At 33.3% G+C, this 19437-nt stretch overlaps 1 protein-coding gene across 3 annotated transcripts; it reads right to left on the bottom strand.

The window, feature by feature from the left end:
* Nucleotides 1-2956: 2956 nt before the first annotated feature.
* Nucleotides 2957-16828, bottom strand: LOC127739280 (cold-inducible RNA-binding protein-like). Of its 3 annotated transcripts, none has more exons than XM_052250940.1 (6): nucleotides 16678-16828; nucleotides 14774-14900; nucleotides 14150-14233; nucleotides 7885-7931; nucleotides 6508-6873; nucleotides 2957-4966 (listed from the first exon to the last, which is right to left on the bottom strand). In XM_052250940.1, the coding sequence occupies exons 2-6, from the start codon at nucleotides 14891-14893 to the stop codon at nucleotides 4807-4809; spliced, it is 777 nt and encodes a 258-aa protein (XP_052106900.1). In that variant the 5' UTR covers nucleotides 14894-14900; nucleotides 16678-16828; the 3' UTR covers nucleotides 2957-4806. The 3 variants fall into 3 exon arrangements, with proteins under 3 accessions (XP_052106900.1, XP_052106899.1, XP_052106898.1); XM_052250939.1 differs by having other exon boundaries at nucleotides 16683-16828; XM_052250938.1 differs by lacking the exon at nucleotides 16678-16828 and adding an exon at nucleotides 16062-16671.
* Between the last annotated feature and the right edge of the window lie 2609 nt (nucleotides 16829-19437).

Raw genomic sequence — 19437 nt, 5'->3', positions numbered from 1 at the left:
CAGCATATCAAAGAACCCAATATATTCAATTTTTGTTGAAATCAAACAAAGTTTAATTTTGGACCCCGATTTGGACCAACTTGAAAACTGGGCCCATAATCAAAAATCTAAATACATGTTTAGATTCAGCATATCAAAGAACCCTAAAAATTCAATTTTTGTTAAAATCAAACTAAGTTTAATTTTGGACCCTTTGGACCTTAATGTAGACCAATTTGAAAACGGAACCAAAAATTAAGAATCTAAATACACGGTTAGATTCGGCATATCAAAGAACCCCAATAATTCAATTTTTGATGAAATCAAACAAAGTTAAATTTTGGACCCTTTGGACCTCAATGTGGACCAATTTAAAAACAGGGCCCAAAATCCAAAAACTTAATACACGGTTAGATTCAGCATATTAAAGAACCCCAAGAATTCAAGAATAAAACTCATTGAAATTGATCAAGAAATAAGCAATTTATACGAAGTATCTTCTTTTGCACAAACAATACTGTGCAATTGAATATTTCTTGCTATTGCGCAATATTGTACAATTGACAATTTCTTGCTATTGCGCAATATTGTGCCAATGGATATTTCTTGCTATTGCGCAATACTGTGCAATTGAAGATTTCTTGCTATTGCGCAATACTGTGCAATTGAAGATTTCTTGCTATTGTGCAATACTGTGCAATACTGTGCAATTGAAAATTTCTTGCTATTGCACAATACTTATTATATAATAATTTACACATCCTGTTTGGTGTTTATCTCCTACCATATCATTAATTTTTGCTTTTAAATATAAATCAGAAATAACCAACTTAAAATGGAAAATTTTAAAAGAAAAAAAAAGGAAAAAAAGAAAAAAAAAAATCCCCCCCCCAAATTTTTTGAACCCCCTTATGATTCATCACCCCCAAACTCAATCCCAGCCTTCCCTTTGTGGTATGGTACCTTGCAGTACAATTTCAGAGAGATCCATACACTTGAACACAAGTTATTGTCTGGAAACTAGAAAAATGCTTATTTTTGGCCCCTTTTTGGCCCCCAATTCCTAAACGTTTCGGGCAATTACCCCCAAACTCAATTCCAGCTTTCCCTTTGTGATATGGAACCTTGTAGTACAATTTCAGATATATCCAAACACTTACACACAGGTTATTGTCATGAAACTAGAAAAATGCTTGTTTTTTGCCCCCTAATTCCTAAAATTTTGAGGCAATTACCCCCAAAATCAATTACAGCCTTCCTTTTGTGATATAGAACCTTGTGGTACAATGTCAGAGAGATCCATACACTTACACACAAGTTATTGTCTGGAAGTTACAAAAATGCTTATTTTTGGCCCCTAATTCCTTAACTGTTGGTACCATAACCCCCAAAATCAATCCCAACCTTCCTTTTGTGGTATTGAACCTTATGGTAAAATTTCATGGAGATCCATTCACTTAAACTAAAGTTAGAGTGCGAAAACCAATGTGTCTTCGGACGACGCCGGACGACGCCAACGTCATACCAATATACGACCAAAAAATTTTTTAATTTTTGCGGTCGTATAAAAAGGGAGCTTACATCAATAGATATAAACAATTCACTCAAGTTTCATGAGAATTGGTGACAGCATTTTTGAGTTATTGTCCGAAAACTGGAAAACCACCCCTTTTTTTAATGAATAAAACCCCACAACTCAGAAATGTAAAATTTATAAAATTCAAAAGGGAGCTTACATCAATACATACAAACAATTCACCAAAGTTTCATAAGAATTGCTGAAAGCATTTTTGAGTTTTTGTCCGAAAAACTGAAAAATTCACCCTTTTTTTATGAATAAAACCCTGCAACTCGGAAACGTAAAATCTAAAATTTATAAAAATCGAAAGGGAGCTCATGTCAATAGATATAAACAATTCACCACAATTTCTTGCAAGTTGGTGAATGCATTCTTGACTTGTCCAAAAACTGGAAAATCCCCTGTTTTTTAATGAATAAAACCCCATTACTCGGAAACATAAAATCAAAATTTTATAAAAAATGAAAGGGAGCTCACGTCAATAGATAAAAACAATTCACCAAAGTTTCATGCAAATTGGTTAAAGCATATTTGAGTTAATGTCCTACATGTTGACGACGGACAGACGGACAACGGTATACCATAATACGTCCCGTAAACGGGCGTGTAAAAAAACTGATTTTTTTCATGCAGTCACTAAACCGTGAATATGAGGTCAAGGACAATGACGGAAACTTCATAACATAAGGTATCTGCATACAAGGTATGAAGCATCCAGGTCTTCTACCTTCGAAAAATATAACGCTTTTAACAAATAGTTTAACTGTCGCTGGATTGTTGTACTGTCTAGCATACTGCGACTCTTTGCAGGCGAGACAAAAGTGACACGAATAAAGTTTAACCATTCTTTTTCTTACTCTAACAAATTAAGCTTACTGATTTTGTCATAATTGTCAGGATTTCTTTTTTGTTTAACCATGACCTGAATTTTTTTGCTTTAAAATATTGCAAAAAGTGGCATGAAAACTTTTTTTCTCTTTTGAATTGTACACATATCTCAAGTCTGGGCTTTAATAGCTGACCATAAGCATGGGTTTTATCATTGTATAAGGCTTTAATACAGTTACCAATAGTTACTTGTATCCCCGTCATTTGAACATGATCAGAAAGCTGTCTCATGTGGCAATCATACCACAACACATTATTTATATATGAAAAATGTCAGGGTATGACTAGCACATCTCTAACTTTGGTTTATAGTAGAATTGCAATTCTTACTTTCCTGAAACCATTGGAAAAAATGTTGGTTCTTCTGCTTTTACACCACTGTACTGGGTTAGGAAAGTTTTCAGTGAACAACAGACGACGAAGGACAAGTGATGAGATAATCTCATCTGGCACACACTAAAAAGAATAGACTACTTAGGACACTACCAATGGCGATTACTAAAAGTAACAAACAATTTCATACAAGTTTATTTTTATTTTATAACACTGTTGTCATGTTATTGGTGTGCAGACAACCAGATCATTTTATATCAAATCTTCTCGCAGTTCTCTCTGATAGTATACTGTCATTTGCAGCGAGTCCTTAGAAACAATAATGACAATGTGGACAAACTAAATGGATTTCTAATAAACTCAATGTGTTGATATATAATGAAATAAACACTCATTTAACTTGCTGCAATGTTTATTCTAAGGGAAAACTTGATATACTGCATTTGTAAAATATATCTAAATAGAATCACATTTCATGTGTTTCATTTAAAGATTGTGTAGTTCTTTGGTCTGTCTTAAACATGTACAATATATACACAATATACTGTTGTAAAAAATAAAATTCTCCAGATTAAAAGCAACCCCAGTTAAAAATACCATCATGTTTCCCCCTTCTTCTATCCCAGTTAACTTAAATTTGTATCTAGAATTTCTTGGGCTAATTTTTGTATTCAAGATTTATTGTGAGGCAGTCTGCACCAATATCTTTTCCAACTACTAGTCCAAAGAACAACATTCTGAATTTTTTTCCTGTGTCTAAAAGTTTTGCATACTTACTAGTCTGAATAAAATTTGACTAGTCTTGGGCATTGGACTAGTGACTAACATTGCAGACTGCTGAGATATGTACTTTGTATTCATTTACTTTTTGCAAGTATCAATGTTTGTGGATGAAGCATTGATTGTTGTTTGCTTAACATCAAGTCCTTTAGGTGGAGGAAAAATTGTCCACAACTTCTTCATACATCATGTACAGGCCTTTACTAAATTTGTAATGGACTCCCTTATACACATGAAAATAAGTATCCCAAGAATAATGAATTCAAAGTACACAAGTCTTAACATTTAATACTGGTTAATCACAAGGCATAAATTAAGTGAACTAGAGAATTACTTTATTCAAAACTATTTTTTCTTCTTCTTTGCTGACAACTTATAACAGTAGGGACCATTTCATTGTATCGATATGAAATCTATCCAAACATTTCATTTAGAATGAAATGAACAAATCATGGTAGAGACAAATGGACTTCAAATCATTTGATTGGTTAAAAAAGAAATCTGCTCTAGTCAAGTTAAAATCTTTTGGGAGACAATGTTTACAAAAACGGTCCCTTATCTCTTTTTGTCAATTCACTGGTGTTCAGTGGGGACTGTTTTCTCAGTTGAAAAATTAAATAAATATATCACCCAGCTAACTACTGAGTAAATTTAAACCTAGATCCAATAGGTATCCTTGGCCTCATTATCAACAGCGAGATATAAATATACATTATCCAAGGGGAACAACTCACATGCCTTATATAGATGTTTGACCTTTAAATTCTTCAGATTACAAAAGATTCTGCACTGTGATATTGATACAAAGGTTAAAGGTTAAAAATGTATTCAAAATCCTTTAAAGAAATGATAGTGAAATAATCATTCAAATATTGAACAATCATTAAGGGTCTACAAGCTGTAGCTAAGAAAAATAAAAATAAAATGAGATTATCTACTTCTTACACCTCAAAAGATTTAATAAAAGAGCACATGTAAGTACCTCACTTACAACCCTGTAACACTCAACTGACAGAACAATGTAAATAGCTCATACATATACACAAAATTCATGATATAAAAAAAGTTATGACAATTATACACTATGATTCATGTATGACAACAATGAACATATACAAAAAAATTGTTTAAGTACTTTGATCTCAAACAAACTAACAGGATAAACAAAACGAATATAAAAATGCCTTGGTCTGGTGGAAATTGGTTCCATGATTTGACGGAATAACAACACAAAATGATATGACTGGCTAAAAATAGTATGGTTCACTCTGTAAGAATCCTTGTGAAACTGATTTTTGTGTCTGTGGTGGCGGTGCGGGTTTCTTGTAAAATCTGTCATAATAATTATCAGCATCATGTCCATTTGAATATCCTGTTAGTCTGTCATCTTCTGGTCCTGGAGGAGGTCTACAAAGACAGTGAACCAGAATTAGTTACATGTCTATAAATAAACATTACTTAGATCCTTCAGATATTTGGCATTCCAATTTAATCATTTGAACTGCAATTTTATTTAATTTGAACTAAAGCTTGCTAAGTCAAAAAAGAAGTACAGCTTAAAATATAATTGTCAATTACTATTGAAATAATACAATCAATTTTTTTTCAGAAATCTTACTTTTACTCAAATTTGAAACTAAAAGCAAAAAATTTTCCATAATGCAAGTTAACATTTGTATCTATTATATCAAATCATGTATGTGCTAATTAGAAACACTTATTTTAACCAGCCATTTTACTAAAGTGCACCAGTCACCAGATACATGTACAATGTGTGACAATATCTTTCCCACACTATCTGATGCATTTGTCGTTTAGTTACTTGTCATTATACATAAGGTTCCAAGTTTTATAAATGCTCATGATGTTGTTAAATACTTAATAAAATAACATACTTCTAAAAGAAAAATATATTTCGAGTTAAAAACCTGAATTACTTTTTCATATTTCTGTGGACACTCTGAACTATTTAACTACAAGATAATTTAAGGGAAGTTCAATTTTGATTATTTAACTGGGCAATTGTTTATTCTTGAATTATAGCCTTTTTAGGAAACTCATTTCAAGAATCAAGAATTTCACTTTAAAATTATCAAAAATATGTCATTTCCCATGCCTAAAAGTAGCTCAATGAAGAATCAACAGTTCTCTTTAATTACTGCCTTCTTATTTTAAGAACAAATTTGGTTTTTAAATTGGATTAAAAATTATTTTCATATGGTATTCTGTCTTCCAACATACTTGTAATAAAATTTGATAATAAAGCTTCAATGTTTGTAAATAAAAGTAAAACATTGTTTTCTACTTTATTTCTCAGCCTTGTTCTGCACTGCAGCCAACAAGTATTTATACAAGTATACTTCCCAACAAGGCAAATAAGTTGTATTCAATTGTTATTTCAAAATCAGATTCTGGCTTTCAGAAGTGAGTTTCTACAAAGTCCTATGCAAGAATATAAATTTTTAATTAAAGACTCACCACTGATTAACATTGAATTAAAGTGTTGTGTGATAAAATGTCTATCAGTTACCCTTGTCTAGATAAACACTCAATTTCATATTATCAATTACCAGGCAAAAAGTCCTTCTTAATTGGTGAATGTACAATATAAAGACATAAAATTCATTTTAATAATTTGGTATGCCATTGCTTAGACACATTTGAGTCCATTACAACTTTATTTCCCTAAAACAATATTCTTGCAACAATAAATATAAATTATTTTTTTTAATAAAATATCAAAGCAAGAAATGAAATAAATGAAAAAGTTGAGGATGTTATGTATAAAAAGTAGGAGAATGCTCAATGCAAAGCAATGAAAAATAAACCAAACTAACAGTTCCAAATTCAAAGAGTTTTAAAGATAAACTTAGTGCCCTTGTTCTAATGCTAAAGATTTAGATAATAAAATCAAGCAAAAATAATAATAAAAAAGAATACTTACTTACCTTCTGTTGTAGTACTCGGGTGGGGGACGGGCAGCGGCACCACGGTCACTGTAGTATGGATCTCTTGCAGGGGGTCGGTCATACCTGTCATACTCACTACGGCGAGCGTCATAACTTCCATAGCCACCATAACCTCTGTCTCTATAGTCATCCATTGGTGGTGGCCGTCTGTCATAAGAATCATACCCTCTGCTAATAGGCATTCTGTCCCTTGATCCACCCCCATATCTGTCATAAGAATCTCTTCCACCACCACCACCGCCGCCATAAGGTGGTGGACGTCTGTATGGATCACCATATCCACCCCCACCACCACCGCCATATCTGTCTCCCCCTCTACCTCCACCACGGCCACCTCTCATTTTTCTACAAACAAAATTCGTCACTTTACATATTTTTTCTATTAAGATTCAGAGATACATGTATCATGCTTTATCTATTAAGACTAAGATCAGAAAAACTTTTTTCCCTGGTGGTCCTCGCTATTGAAAAATACCAAACTTCCGTCTGTATTTTGCAAAGTTTGGTGGTAAAAACTTTCTGACCACCACTTTTAGAGAACTTTGGACTATGACATACATTTTTATTATGCATCACAGATTTGTCTATGTGTGGTGATAAGTACCAAATAAACTGTCATGGTATTTTATAATGGTATGCCACCATTTATGTATGTATGTACCTATCTGCCACTATATGAAGTAACTGGCCACTATGAACCAATAACACTTTTCATTGATAACATTGAAACATCCTATTTTTCTACAATGATCTGCACAACTCAGGTCTTTTATGAATATGATTCTCATTTTGTTTTCTAAAACTAATAGTTTGGAATAAGCATTATGAATTTTCTGGTTCCAGATGTAAAAGTATACTAAAACTAAACATTTTTTTAGCTATTGCTTACTAATGTTAACCCCCGCTATAAGTTTTCATTTTATAAATGGCCATCATGCATAAAAATATACAAGTTTTCAGTAAGCAGGAAGTTGATGAGCATTGGATGAGAAAATGCATCATGGTAAAGCATTATATCTTAGGCCTGGGGAGAGTTCTAAAAATATACAAGTATTCAGTAAACAGTAAGTTGATGAGCATTGGATGAGAAAATGCATCATGGTAAAGCATTATATCTTAGGCCTGGGGAGAATTCTAAAATATACAAGTATTCAGTAAACAGTAAGTTGATGAGCATTGGATGAGAAAATGCATCATGGTAAAGCATTTTATCTTAGGCCTGGGGAGAATTCTAAAATATACAAGTATTCAGTAAACAGCAAGTTGATGAGCATTGGATGAGAAAATGCATCATGGTAAAGCATTATATCTTAGGCCTGGGGAGAATTCTGCAGATTGAACTGTCAAATAGCTTACCCTCCACCACCTCTGCCACCTCCTCTTGAAGACTTTCCTGTTGATTTCTGTAAAATAAACATTTAAATCTAAATAAATTGCTTTTACAATATGAAACACACAATATTAGGGAGAAGTTACGTATTTTTTTTTTATCTAAAAATATTTTTCACAACTATATCATGTATATACATGTGTAAAACAGAAAATAAAATATGTTATTCTTATTATTAAAGTAATTAAATAAAATGCTCCGCAGGGCGCAGCTTGATACGACCGCAGAGGTCGAACCCTGAACAGTTGGGGTAAGTATGGACACAACATTCAAGCTTGATACAGCTCTGAATTTGGATTGTGATTAAATATTTGACACAGCATAGGTTTCTGACACAGAATGAATGTGGTCTAAGAACTTAAAAATTTTAAATTGGACATTCACCTATTATGGTCCAATATCCAAAATCTAAATACATGGTTAGATTCAGCATATCAAAGAACCCCAAGAATTCAATTTTCGATGAAATCAAACAAAGTTTAATTTTGGACCCTTTTGACCTCAATGTGGACAAAGTTGATAACGGGGCTCAAAAATCAAAAATCTAAATACATGGTTAGATTCAGCATATCAAAGAACCCCATATATTTAATTTTTGTTGAAATCAAACAAAGTTTAATTTTGGACCCAGATTTGGACCAACTTAAAAACTGGGCCCATAATCAAAAATCTAAATACATGTTTAGATTCAGCATATCAAAGAACCCTAAGAATTCAATTTTTGTTAAAATCAAACTTAGTTTAATTTTGGACCCTTTGGACCTTAATGTAGACCAATTTGAAAACGGAACCAAAAATTAAGAATCTAAATACACGGTTAGATTCGGCATATCAAAGAACCCCAATAATTCAATTTTTGATGAAATCAAACAAAGTTTAATTTTGGACCCTTTGGACCTCAATGTGGACCAATTTAAAAACGGGGCCCAAAATCCAAAAACTTAATACACGGTTAGATTCAGCATATTAAAGAATTCAAGAATAAAACCCCATTGAAATTGGTCAAGAAATAAGCAATTTATACGAAGTATCTTCTTTTGCACAATACTGTGCAATTAAATATTTCTTGCTATTGCGCAATACTGCACAATTGACAATTTCTTGCTATTGCGCAATATTGTGCTATTGGATATTTCTTGCTATTGCGCAATACTGTGCAATTGAAGATTTCTTGCTATTGCGCAATACTGTGCAATTGAAGATTTCTTGCTATTGTGCAATACTGTGCAATTGAAAATTTCTTGCTATTGCACAATACTTATTATATAATAATTTACACATCCTGTTTGGTGTGTATCTCCTACCATATCATTATTATTTGCTATTAAATATAAATCAGAAATAACCAACTTAACATGGAAAATTTTAAAAGAAAAAAATTCGTAAGGGTTCCGCGGAACCCAGTGTCTCGCCTACTTTTTGCTGTTAATCACAGGCTCAACAATAAACTGCTTCGCTGAGCGCAGCTGGATACGCCCGCAGAGGTCCAACCCTGAACAGTTGGGGCAAAAATGGACACAATATTCAAGCTTGATACAGGTCTGAATTTGGATTGTAATTAAATATTTGACATATTACAGGTTTCTGAATAAATGTAGTCAAAGAACTTGAAATTGGTTATATGAATTGAATTTATATTCAATTAAAGATTTCTTGCTGTTGTGCAATACACTGTGCTGTTGCGCAATACTTAGTAAATCTGTTTTCAGACTATAAACAAATAAAGGTCAATTAATTCTCAATGTCATATTAGAAATTTATGAAAATCAAAAGGGAGCTTACATCAATAGATATAAACAATTCACCAAAGTTTCATGAGAATTGCTGACAGCATTTTTGAGTTATTGTCCGAAAACTGGAAAATCCCCCCTTTTTTAATGAATAAAACCCCATAACTCATAAATGTAAAATGTAAAATTTATAAAATTCTAAAGGGGGCTTACTTAAATAGATATAAACAATTCACCATAGTTTCATAAGAACTGCTGAAAGCATTTTTGAGTTTTTGTCAGAAAACTGGAAAATCCCCCTTTTTTATAAATAAAACCCTGTAACTGGGAAACGTAAAATCTAAAATTTATAAAAATCAAAAGGGAGCTCATGTCAATAGATATAAACAATCCACCACAATTTCTTGCAAGTTGGTGAAAGCATTCTTGAGTTATTGTCCGAAAACTGGAAAATCCCCCTTTTTTTAATGAATAAAACCCCATAACTCAGAAATGTAAAATTCAAAATTTATAAAAAACGAAAGGGAGCTCACATCAATAGATATAAACAATTCACCAAAGTTTTATGCAAATTGGTTAAAGCGTTTTTGAGTTAATGTCCGACATGTTGACGACGGACGGACAGACGGACGGACGGACGGACGGACAGACGGACAACGGTATACCATAATACGTCCCGTAAACGGGCGTATAAAAATGAGGAAAAAAATTAATAAAAATATTCCTCTCTATACTATCTTTTGATTGTAAGTAGCTTCTGTCCAAGTTTGGTAAAAATCCAGGATAGTTAATGAATCTAATAAATGTTTTAAAAACTTAAACTGCAGACTGTATGTAATGTTAACTGGAAGAAAAACTAAGTCCATTTATAAGTAAAATACGGAAAAAATGGAACAAAATTTCCTTCTAAATACTAGCTTTTAATCATAAACAAGCTTCTGTCCAAGTTTGGTACAAATCCAGGATAGTTTAAGAAAGTTGTTAAAATTTTAAAAACTTTAACCACAGAGTGAATGTAATGTTTCCTGGCAGAAAAACTAAGTCCATTTATAAGTAAAATACTGAAAAAATGGATTTTTTTTTTTACAAAATTTACTTTTGAATATCATCTTATGATCATAAAAAAGCTTCTGTCCAAGTTTGGTAGAAATCCAGGATAGTTTATGAAAGTTATTAAAATTTCAAAAACTTTAACCACAGAGTGAATGTAATGTTTCCTGGCAGAAAAACTAAGTCCATTTATAAGTAAAATACTGAAAAAATGGAATTTTTTTTTTACAAAATTTACTTTTGAATATTATCTTATGATCATAAACAAGCTTCTGTCCAAGTTTGGTAGAAATCCAGGATAGTTTAAGAAAGTTATTAAAATTTCAAAAACTTTAACCACAGAGTGAATATTTGTGGACGCCGCCGCCGCCGACGAAATGTAGGATCGCTATGTCTCGCTTTTTCAACAAAAGTCGAAGGCTCGACAAAAAAAAGGAAAAGAAGAAAAATAAAATGCTCCGCAGGGCGCAGCTTGATACGACCGCAGAGGTCGAACCCTGAACAGTTGGGGCAAGTATGGACACAACATTCAAGCTTGATACAGCTCTGAATTTGGATTGTGATTAAATATTTGACACAGCATAGGTTTCTGACACAGAATGAATGTGGTCTAAGAACTTAAAAATTTTAAATTGGACATTCACCTATTATGGTCCAATATCCAAAATCTAAATACATGGTTAGATTCAGCATATCAAAGAACCCCAAGAATTCAATTTTTGATGAAATCAAACAAAGTTTTATTTTGGACCCCGATTTGGACCAACTTGAAAACTGGGCCCATAATCAAAAATCTAAATACATGTTTAGATTCAGCATATCAAAGAACCCTAAAAATTCAATTTTTGTTAAAATCAAACTAAGTTTAATTTTGGACCCTTTGGACCTTAATGTAGACCAATTTGAAAACGGAACCAAAAATTAAGAATCTAAATACACGGTTAGATTCGGCATATCAAAGAACCCCAATAATTCAATTTTTGATGAAATCAAACAAAGTTAAATTTTGGACCCTTTTGACCTCAATGTGGACAAAGTTGATAACAGGGCCCAAAAATCAAAAATCTAAATACATGGTTAGATTCAGCATATCAAAGAACCCCATATATTCAATTTTTGTTGAAATCAAACAAAGTTTAATTTTGGACCCCGATTTGGACCAACTTGAAAACTGGGCCCATAATCAAAAATCTAAATACATGTTTAGATTCAGCATATCAAAGAACCCTAAAAATTCAATTTTTGTTAAAATCAAACTAAGTTTAATTTTGGACCCTTTGGACCTTAATGTAGACCAATTTGAAAACGGAACCAAAAATTAAGAATCTAAATACACGGTTAGATTCGGCATATCAAAGAACCCCAATAATTCAATTTTTGATGAAATCAAACAAAGTTAAATTTTGGACCCTTTGGACCTCAATGTGGACCAATTTAAAAACAGGGCCCAAAATCCAAAAACTTAATACACGGTTAGATTCAGCATATTAAAGAACCCCAAGAATTCAAGAATAAAACCCCATTGAAATTGATCAAGAAATAAGCAATTGATACAAAGTATCTTCTTTTGCACAATACTGTGCAATTGAATATTTCTTGCTATTGCGCAATACTGTACAATTGACAATTTCTTGCTATTGCGCAATATTGTGCTATTGGATATTTCTTGCTATTGCGCAATACTGTGCAATTGAAGATTTCTTGCTATTGCGCAATACTGTGCAATTGAAGATTTCTTGCTATTGTGCAATACTGTGCAATTGAAAATTTCTTGCTATTGCACAATACTTATTAGATAATAATTTACACATCCTGTTTGGTGTGTATCTCCTACCATATCATTATTATTTGCTTTTAAATATTAATCAGAAATAACCAACTTAAAATGGAAAATTTTAAAAGAAAAAAAAAAGGAAAAAAAGAAAAAAAAAGAAAAAAAAAAAATCCCCCCCCAAATTTTTTGAACCCCCTTATGATTCATCACCCCCAAACTCAATCCCAGCCTTCCCTTTGTGGTATGGTACCTTGCAGTACAATTTCAGAGAGATCCATACACTTGAACACAAGTTATTGTCTGGAAACTAGAAAAATGCTTATTTTTGGCCCCTTTTTGGCCCCCAATTCCTAAACGTTTCGGGCAATTACCCCCAAACTCAATTCCAGCTTTCCCTTTGTGATATGGAACCTTGTAGTACAATTTCAGAAATATCCAAACACTTACACACAAGTTATTGTCATGAAACTAGAAAAATGCTTGTTTTTTGCCCCTTTTTTGGCCCCTAATTCCTAAAATTTTGAGGCAATTACCTCCAAAATCAATTACAGCCTTTCCTTTGTGATATGGAACCTTGTGGTACAATGTCAGAGAGATCCATACACTTACACACAAGTTATTGTCTGGAAGTTACAAAAATGCTTATTTTTGGCCCCTTTTTGGCCCCTAATTCCTTAACTGTTGGTACCATAACCCCCAAAATCAATCCCAACCTTCCTTTCGTGGTATTGAACCTTATGGTAAAATTTCATGGAGATCCATTCACTTAAACTAAAGTTAGAGTGCGAAAACCAATGCGTCTTCGGACGACGCCGACGACGACGCCGCCGGACGACGACGACGCCAACGTCATACCAATATACGACCAAAAAATTTTTAATTTTTGCGGTCGTATAAAAAGGAAAAAAAATAAAAATCTCCCCCCCCCCCCCCAAGTTTTTTGAACCCCCTTATGATTCATCACCCCCAAACTCAATCCCAGCCTTCCCTTTGTGGTATGGTACCTTGCAGTACAATTTCAGAGAGATCCATACACTTGAACACAAGTTATTGTCTGGAAACTAGAAAAATGCTTATTTTTGGCCCTTTTTTGGCCCCTTATTCCTAAACGTTTAGGGCAATTACCCCCAAACTCAATTCCAGCTTCTCCTTTGAGATATGGAACCTTGTAGTACAATTTCAGAAAGATTCATACACTTTCACACAAGTTATTGTCATGAAACTAGAAAAATGCTTGTTTTTTGCCCCTTTTTTGGCCCCTAATTCCTAATATTTTGAGGCAATTACCCCCAAAATCAATCCCAGCATTCCCTTTGTGATATGGAACCTTGTGGTACAATGTCAGAGAGATCCATACACTAACACACAAGTTATGTCTGGAAGTTACAAAAATGCTTATTTTTGGCCCCTAATTCATTTACTGTTGGTACCATAACCCCCAAAATCAATCCCAACCTTCCTTTTGTGGTATTGAACCTTATGGTAAAATTTCATAGAGATCCATTCACTTAAACTAAAGTTAGAGTGCGAAAACCAATGTGTCTTCGGACGACGCCAGACGACGACGTCATACCAATATACGACCGCAAAAATTTTTGCGGTCGTATAAAAACAACATCTTTGCCATCAAAAACCAAACTAACGGAATTTAAAAATATATATCAATTTGGAATATACCTCCACTCTCATTCTGCTGCCTTTAACTGATGCTCCATCCAGTTCCTGAATAGCTTTTTCTGCCTCATCTGAACTTGCCATGTGCTGAAATACAATTTTTTCTGTTTACTAATTGATAACTTATTTTTCAATCAAAGGTCATGTATCTAACCATATGTTGAAATTATAACTGTAACAAATGACCAATTCAACAAATACAATTTCTATTTGACTGGAAACTACAGGTATACATGAAAATCCACATGTAAAGCTACATGTAATGTTAAGAATTCCTGATAGCTTGATAGGCTATGAAAAATTCCATTGGTCTTTCCAAAGTTGAAACATTAAACTAAATCTCTTAACCAGATATAATGCATAAGATAATATTTAATTAGCCCTATTGCCTATCTTCTCTTCTAATTTACTTTTCACACTTGAGCTGATCTGTAATCTAAAAGTATTACTGCATGATGATGTACAGATCCTACCCTTGGGTTTTTATGTTTGTTTTTAGGGGAAGTTTTGGCATTTAACATTAAATATATGAGCCTCATAAATGTATTATTGAAAAAAAATCATCAAATTTATTTACACTACTTCCATAACAAGTTTTTTAAAAGACGAGACTGACAATGAACTTACCACAAATCCATAGTTTTTCAATACATCACATTCTGTAACTTTTCCATATTTTTCAAACATCATCTGTATATCTTCCCTCGCCGTAGACTGGCTCAAGTTTCCCACAAATATCTTCACCATTTTCCAGCTAAAAAATAGAATCAGACCATGAGTATTCCGCATGTTTAAGCATTTGAAACCATTGTCCATCATTTTGAACATTTACCCAAGTATTTTAGTACTGTAATTTGAAATCTTTTAAGAACTGCATTGTTATTACATATATCAGTATATATACTACTTGTTACTTACATGACTTCTGACTTTATTTCAAAGAACAATTATTTTAATTTTAGCTTTCATCAAAAGTAATCTGAAACTACAATTACGTGTTTTTAAAAATAATAAACCAACACATAATTATCTTTTTAATTGGGTTGGAATTTTATAGTTATGTAAAAATTAAAACGGCACCACTTTTTTTCCAGCTTGAATTAAAGATGCAGAAGTTAACCTCTATTCATATGCAAGATTTGTAAAATTTTGTCAGAAGAGGATACATTGCACTTTTCCTTAAATCCTGAAAAAGTGTCTTCAGACTAAGTTTTTTCAGTAATAACTGAACTATTGCAAACACGTGTATCTTTTAAAACACTTTTCAATATACATTTACTTACGCTTATAGTTATTTTCCTGTGAATAAAATGAAGGAATTAAGGAATATGACACAACCTTCATTGTATAATGGACTGTATCTAGAACTTCAAATTCTAAATCAAAGTAGACATATTAAAGTTTCTAAAGTTCTTAGGATTCGATCTGTCCATCAAAACTGCCAAGTCTTGAAGATCAACAACTAACTATATTTGAGTTTCGTTTTTTTGTTGTTGCTAAAATGTTTAATAACTGATAAAAAAATTCAAAACAAATTTGAAGTTCTATCCATAGTGTTTGCAGATCAAACAAGCCGTATGCATTTTCCAGGATGTAAAAGCAAATATAAGGAAGCTAATTAGCCTACAGGATCAAGTATATAATTTATCTGTCAAGAAATTCTTATATTAAAAGAGTGAAATTTTAAAGTAAATTATGACTCATATTTTTTTACTTTTAAAACTGGTACACATTAGCTTCTATAAAGAAATCACAATCAAAACCACTGCATGCATACTTTCAATGTTAAGGGCAAGTCATGCTTGTATTTGCAAATTGAAATTATTGAAGATTTTCTTGACAGATAGAAATAGCAACATTCTTCCAGATGGTTTGTAGGACCTAAAATAGACCAAAATCAAAAGAAATGAATTACCATTGCATCTGTACTATGTTGGTGCAGCAAATTCATCATCTAATTAAATTTAAATAACTGTTGGCACTCAGAATGGTGTAACACTGGGCTACATCATGCTCAGAAGATATAAACGCATAATTGGTGGTCCCATAAGACAGCCAGTCACCAAATGAAAACTTTCGACAAATCAAGAAACGAATTTATGGGCAAAACTGCTGGAAAAATTTCATTATCGCTTCGCACATGTGCTGGACGACAGGAAGAGCCAGAAATCATTTATTCGGTTTTTATTCATACCAAATGTGATACCACTGAAGGTGTGATCGAAAACGGGACATTTAGGCAAAAGTATATCGGATCGAGTTTTCTTTGTTTGAACAGGTCCCAGTGTTGCCCAAAGCATTTAGAACAAAGCGATAACTGCTTCTGCAATTTGTCGAATATTTCTTTATTACAACAGTGAAACATATTTCGTGCAATCATAACGAGATAAATAAATTCTCCAATAGTGTAAAACAAAAATAATGAAAGTTCATGTATGACTCATTGGCCGAGACGAATTAAAATGGACGCCGGGCATAAATTAGAGAGGCGGCAAGGCTACTACAACTGATATCGACACAAAACAATATACATTACGGTGTTATCGAAAGCTTAACGATGCTTCTTGCTTCGGTAACTTCGGACGGTCCTCCTGTTTATCAAAGGCGTTCGGTTTCGGCTTGATCTTGTCGCATGTGTTATTGCAGTGATGGCGGCGTGCGGCTGGTATAGCTTGGTGTTGGAGAAAGGACAGATTTTGTTTAATTATTAGTATGTTAATTAGCTATATATCAATGGCATATAATACGTACTTGGCTGATTTTTGGGTTTAAATAGTTAAAATATTTTTAAAATGGGATATATCACATTTGCTTCATCTAAAAATCTCATATCTTAACTCAAATTAAAAATAGTTGTTTGGCTTGCAGCTTTCTTTCTTTCTACAGGTATGAATCGCCGTTCTATATCGGCGCACTCCTACATAGTAGGATGGCTAATGCGCTATATACAAATATACACCCGCACCCACTATAAACTCATATCAACACACAAAAGAACGTGCAACTAATCCACCAATTCATGCATATATCGGTAACGATAAAAGCGTGCTATACAAATACTTTGTTGTCATTTACATGTTTATACATCGTGCATTACAGTGCAATCGGTTAAGACGGACGAAAAGTTATGCGCTTAATGATCATCATTGCTCCATGCCTAAAATACTAGTTGCTATTATATGCTAGGTGTGCGGATATATACATTAACGTTATAGCAGTCTATATAGGTAAGCACTATAGGTTAACGTCTTCTACTTCAAATATACTGTTAATATATTGGATATATGCGTTCAACTGCAGTTGATGTAGAATATGTTCAACATTTAGGGCACATTAAAGCAACATGCGGCCAATACGCAGGAAACTGAAGAAAAAAGTTAAAGCACTATGTAGTAAAATGTCCAAATAGATAATAGGTAAATAGCCTCTTAAGCACTATAGAGAGAGATATGTTCTATAAATTTATATAAGGATTTCTCAAGCGGATTGTCGTTATTTTGGAAAAGATAAAATGCTTCTAGATATGCTTTACTACGCCCTCGCGCCTACCCTGCCATCTGTCTCCTTCTACTGGAATGCATTTAAATGTGACGTCACATTGTACGTCGATTTCTTCGGCTAACATATAATACGTTGTTCGGCTGTGCCTTTTTTATGTGCTGATTTATAGGTTGTTTTACGCATTCGTTTTTATTCTGTAGTTAGTCACCACATCGGTGTTAACATGTACATCTATTATATAGTCATTTTTTTAAATTTACTGTTTGCAAAAGTATGAATTATTCTAAATACGAAGGATTTTCTTATCCCAGGCATATAACCTTAGCCGTATTAATTTGGCACAACTTTTTGGAACTTTTGGTCCTCAATGCTCTTCAACTTTGTACTTGTTTTGGCTTTCGAACTTTTTTGATCTGAGCGTCACTGATGGGTCTTATGTAGACGAAACGCGCGTCTGGCGTATTAAATTATAAGCCTGCCGGGTACCTTTTGATAGCTATTATTTGCGTGTGTCTCTATCCTGTATGTTCTCCCATTTATTTGTATTGTAGTCCTGTCATGTAATCTTGTCATTTTAATGTTATAGTTAACATTGCCATAAAAGCGGGAGGCTTGGCTAGCCTGACAAAACCAGGTTGAACCCACCATTTTTTCTTAAAATGTCCTGTATCAAGTCAGGAAAATGGCCATTGTTATATTATAGTTCGTTTCTGTGTGTGTTGTATTTAAGTGTTGAATTTCTGTTGTGTTGTTGTTCTCCTCTTATATTTGATGTGTTTCCCTCACTGGTTTAGTTTGTAACCCGGATTTGTTTTTTTCTCAATCGATTTATGAATTTCGATTAGCGGTATACTACTGTTGCCTTTATTATGCATATCGTAGCAGAACAGCAGTGTGATGATAAGTTCTATGTATTGTTGTTGTTTCATATGGAATCCATAGTTAATGCTTTTGTGAGAACAGTCCAAAATATAAGCATGTCACTGCATGTCAACCAAGTTCTGATAGAGCCCATTCTTTAAGTTTTCCAGGTATGATTTTATTTTCTGGAGGTGCCTTTCACGTGTATGCTTATTTCTACTGCATGAGAGTATGCAGTGTTTAAGGTCTTCATCTGCTGTATTACACAATGTACGCAAGGATAGTGGCCATTCCTACTTTCAGTTTTTCATCAATATCAATTGTATTTTTTTCATTTCTGGTAATACCTAGATGTTTGGCAGTTGTACTTCTACCTATCTGAGAGATGCCAATGTTAACTACTCTCTCCTGCTTGGTATTACAAAAACAATGTATAGCATACAAGGTCCGATTTCTGTGGGTTGATTTTGACTAGGTCTCTCTGTGTATGGTGGTATACAATGTCCATAATGCCCTGCACTTCACTTTCAGAGTTTGCTAGTACTAATATCTGATCTGCACATGTTGGTGTAGCAATACCTATTGTCCCCATATGGCTTCCTAATTCACTTTCTGTTACACTATCTAGAATGGAATTATTAACGAATTTGTATAAGGAGGTTGAGAGTTTGCTCTTTGCTGAATTCCTTGGTTGACAGATATTTTGTCGGAAACAAGATCGTCCCATTTAATTATAATGCTAATTTCTCTATACATATAGAATCCACACGTCGCCGTCAATGCCATAGTGATATACCTTGCTGAATAATATTTTATGTTCCAGTTTATCAAAAGCCTTTTCTGCATCCAAACATAGTAGCAGGATTTCCTGTTCATCTTCACAAAATTGTATTATAACTTCCGATGCCAGGAATGCGGCAAATATCATG

This window comes from Mytilus californianus, unplaced genomic scaffold, assembly GCF_021869535.1.
Source record: "Mytilus californianus isolate M0D057914Y unplaced genomic scaffold, xbMytCali1.0.p SCAF_4, whole genome shotgun sequence".
NCBI lineage: Eukaryota > Metazoa > Mollusca > Bivalvia > Mytilida > Mytilidae > Mytilus > Mytilus californianus.
This window is presented reverse-complemented; position numbering and strand designations above follow the sequence as displayed.

Coding starts and splice junctions, on each gene's coding strand:
- LOC127739280 (XM_052250938.1), bottom strand. Junction 7,932..14,149: donor GCAGCAGAATGAGAGTGGAG/GTATATTCCAAA, acceptor TTTATTTTACAG/AAATCAACAGGAAAGTCTTC. Junction 6,874..7,884: donor GGTGGCAGAGGTGGTGGAGG/GTAAGCTATTTG, acceptor TTTTGTTTGTAG/AAAAATGAGAGGTGGCCGTG.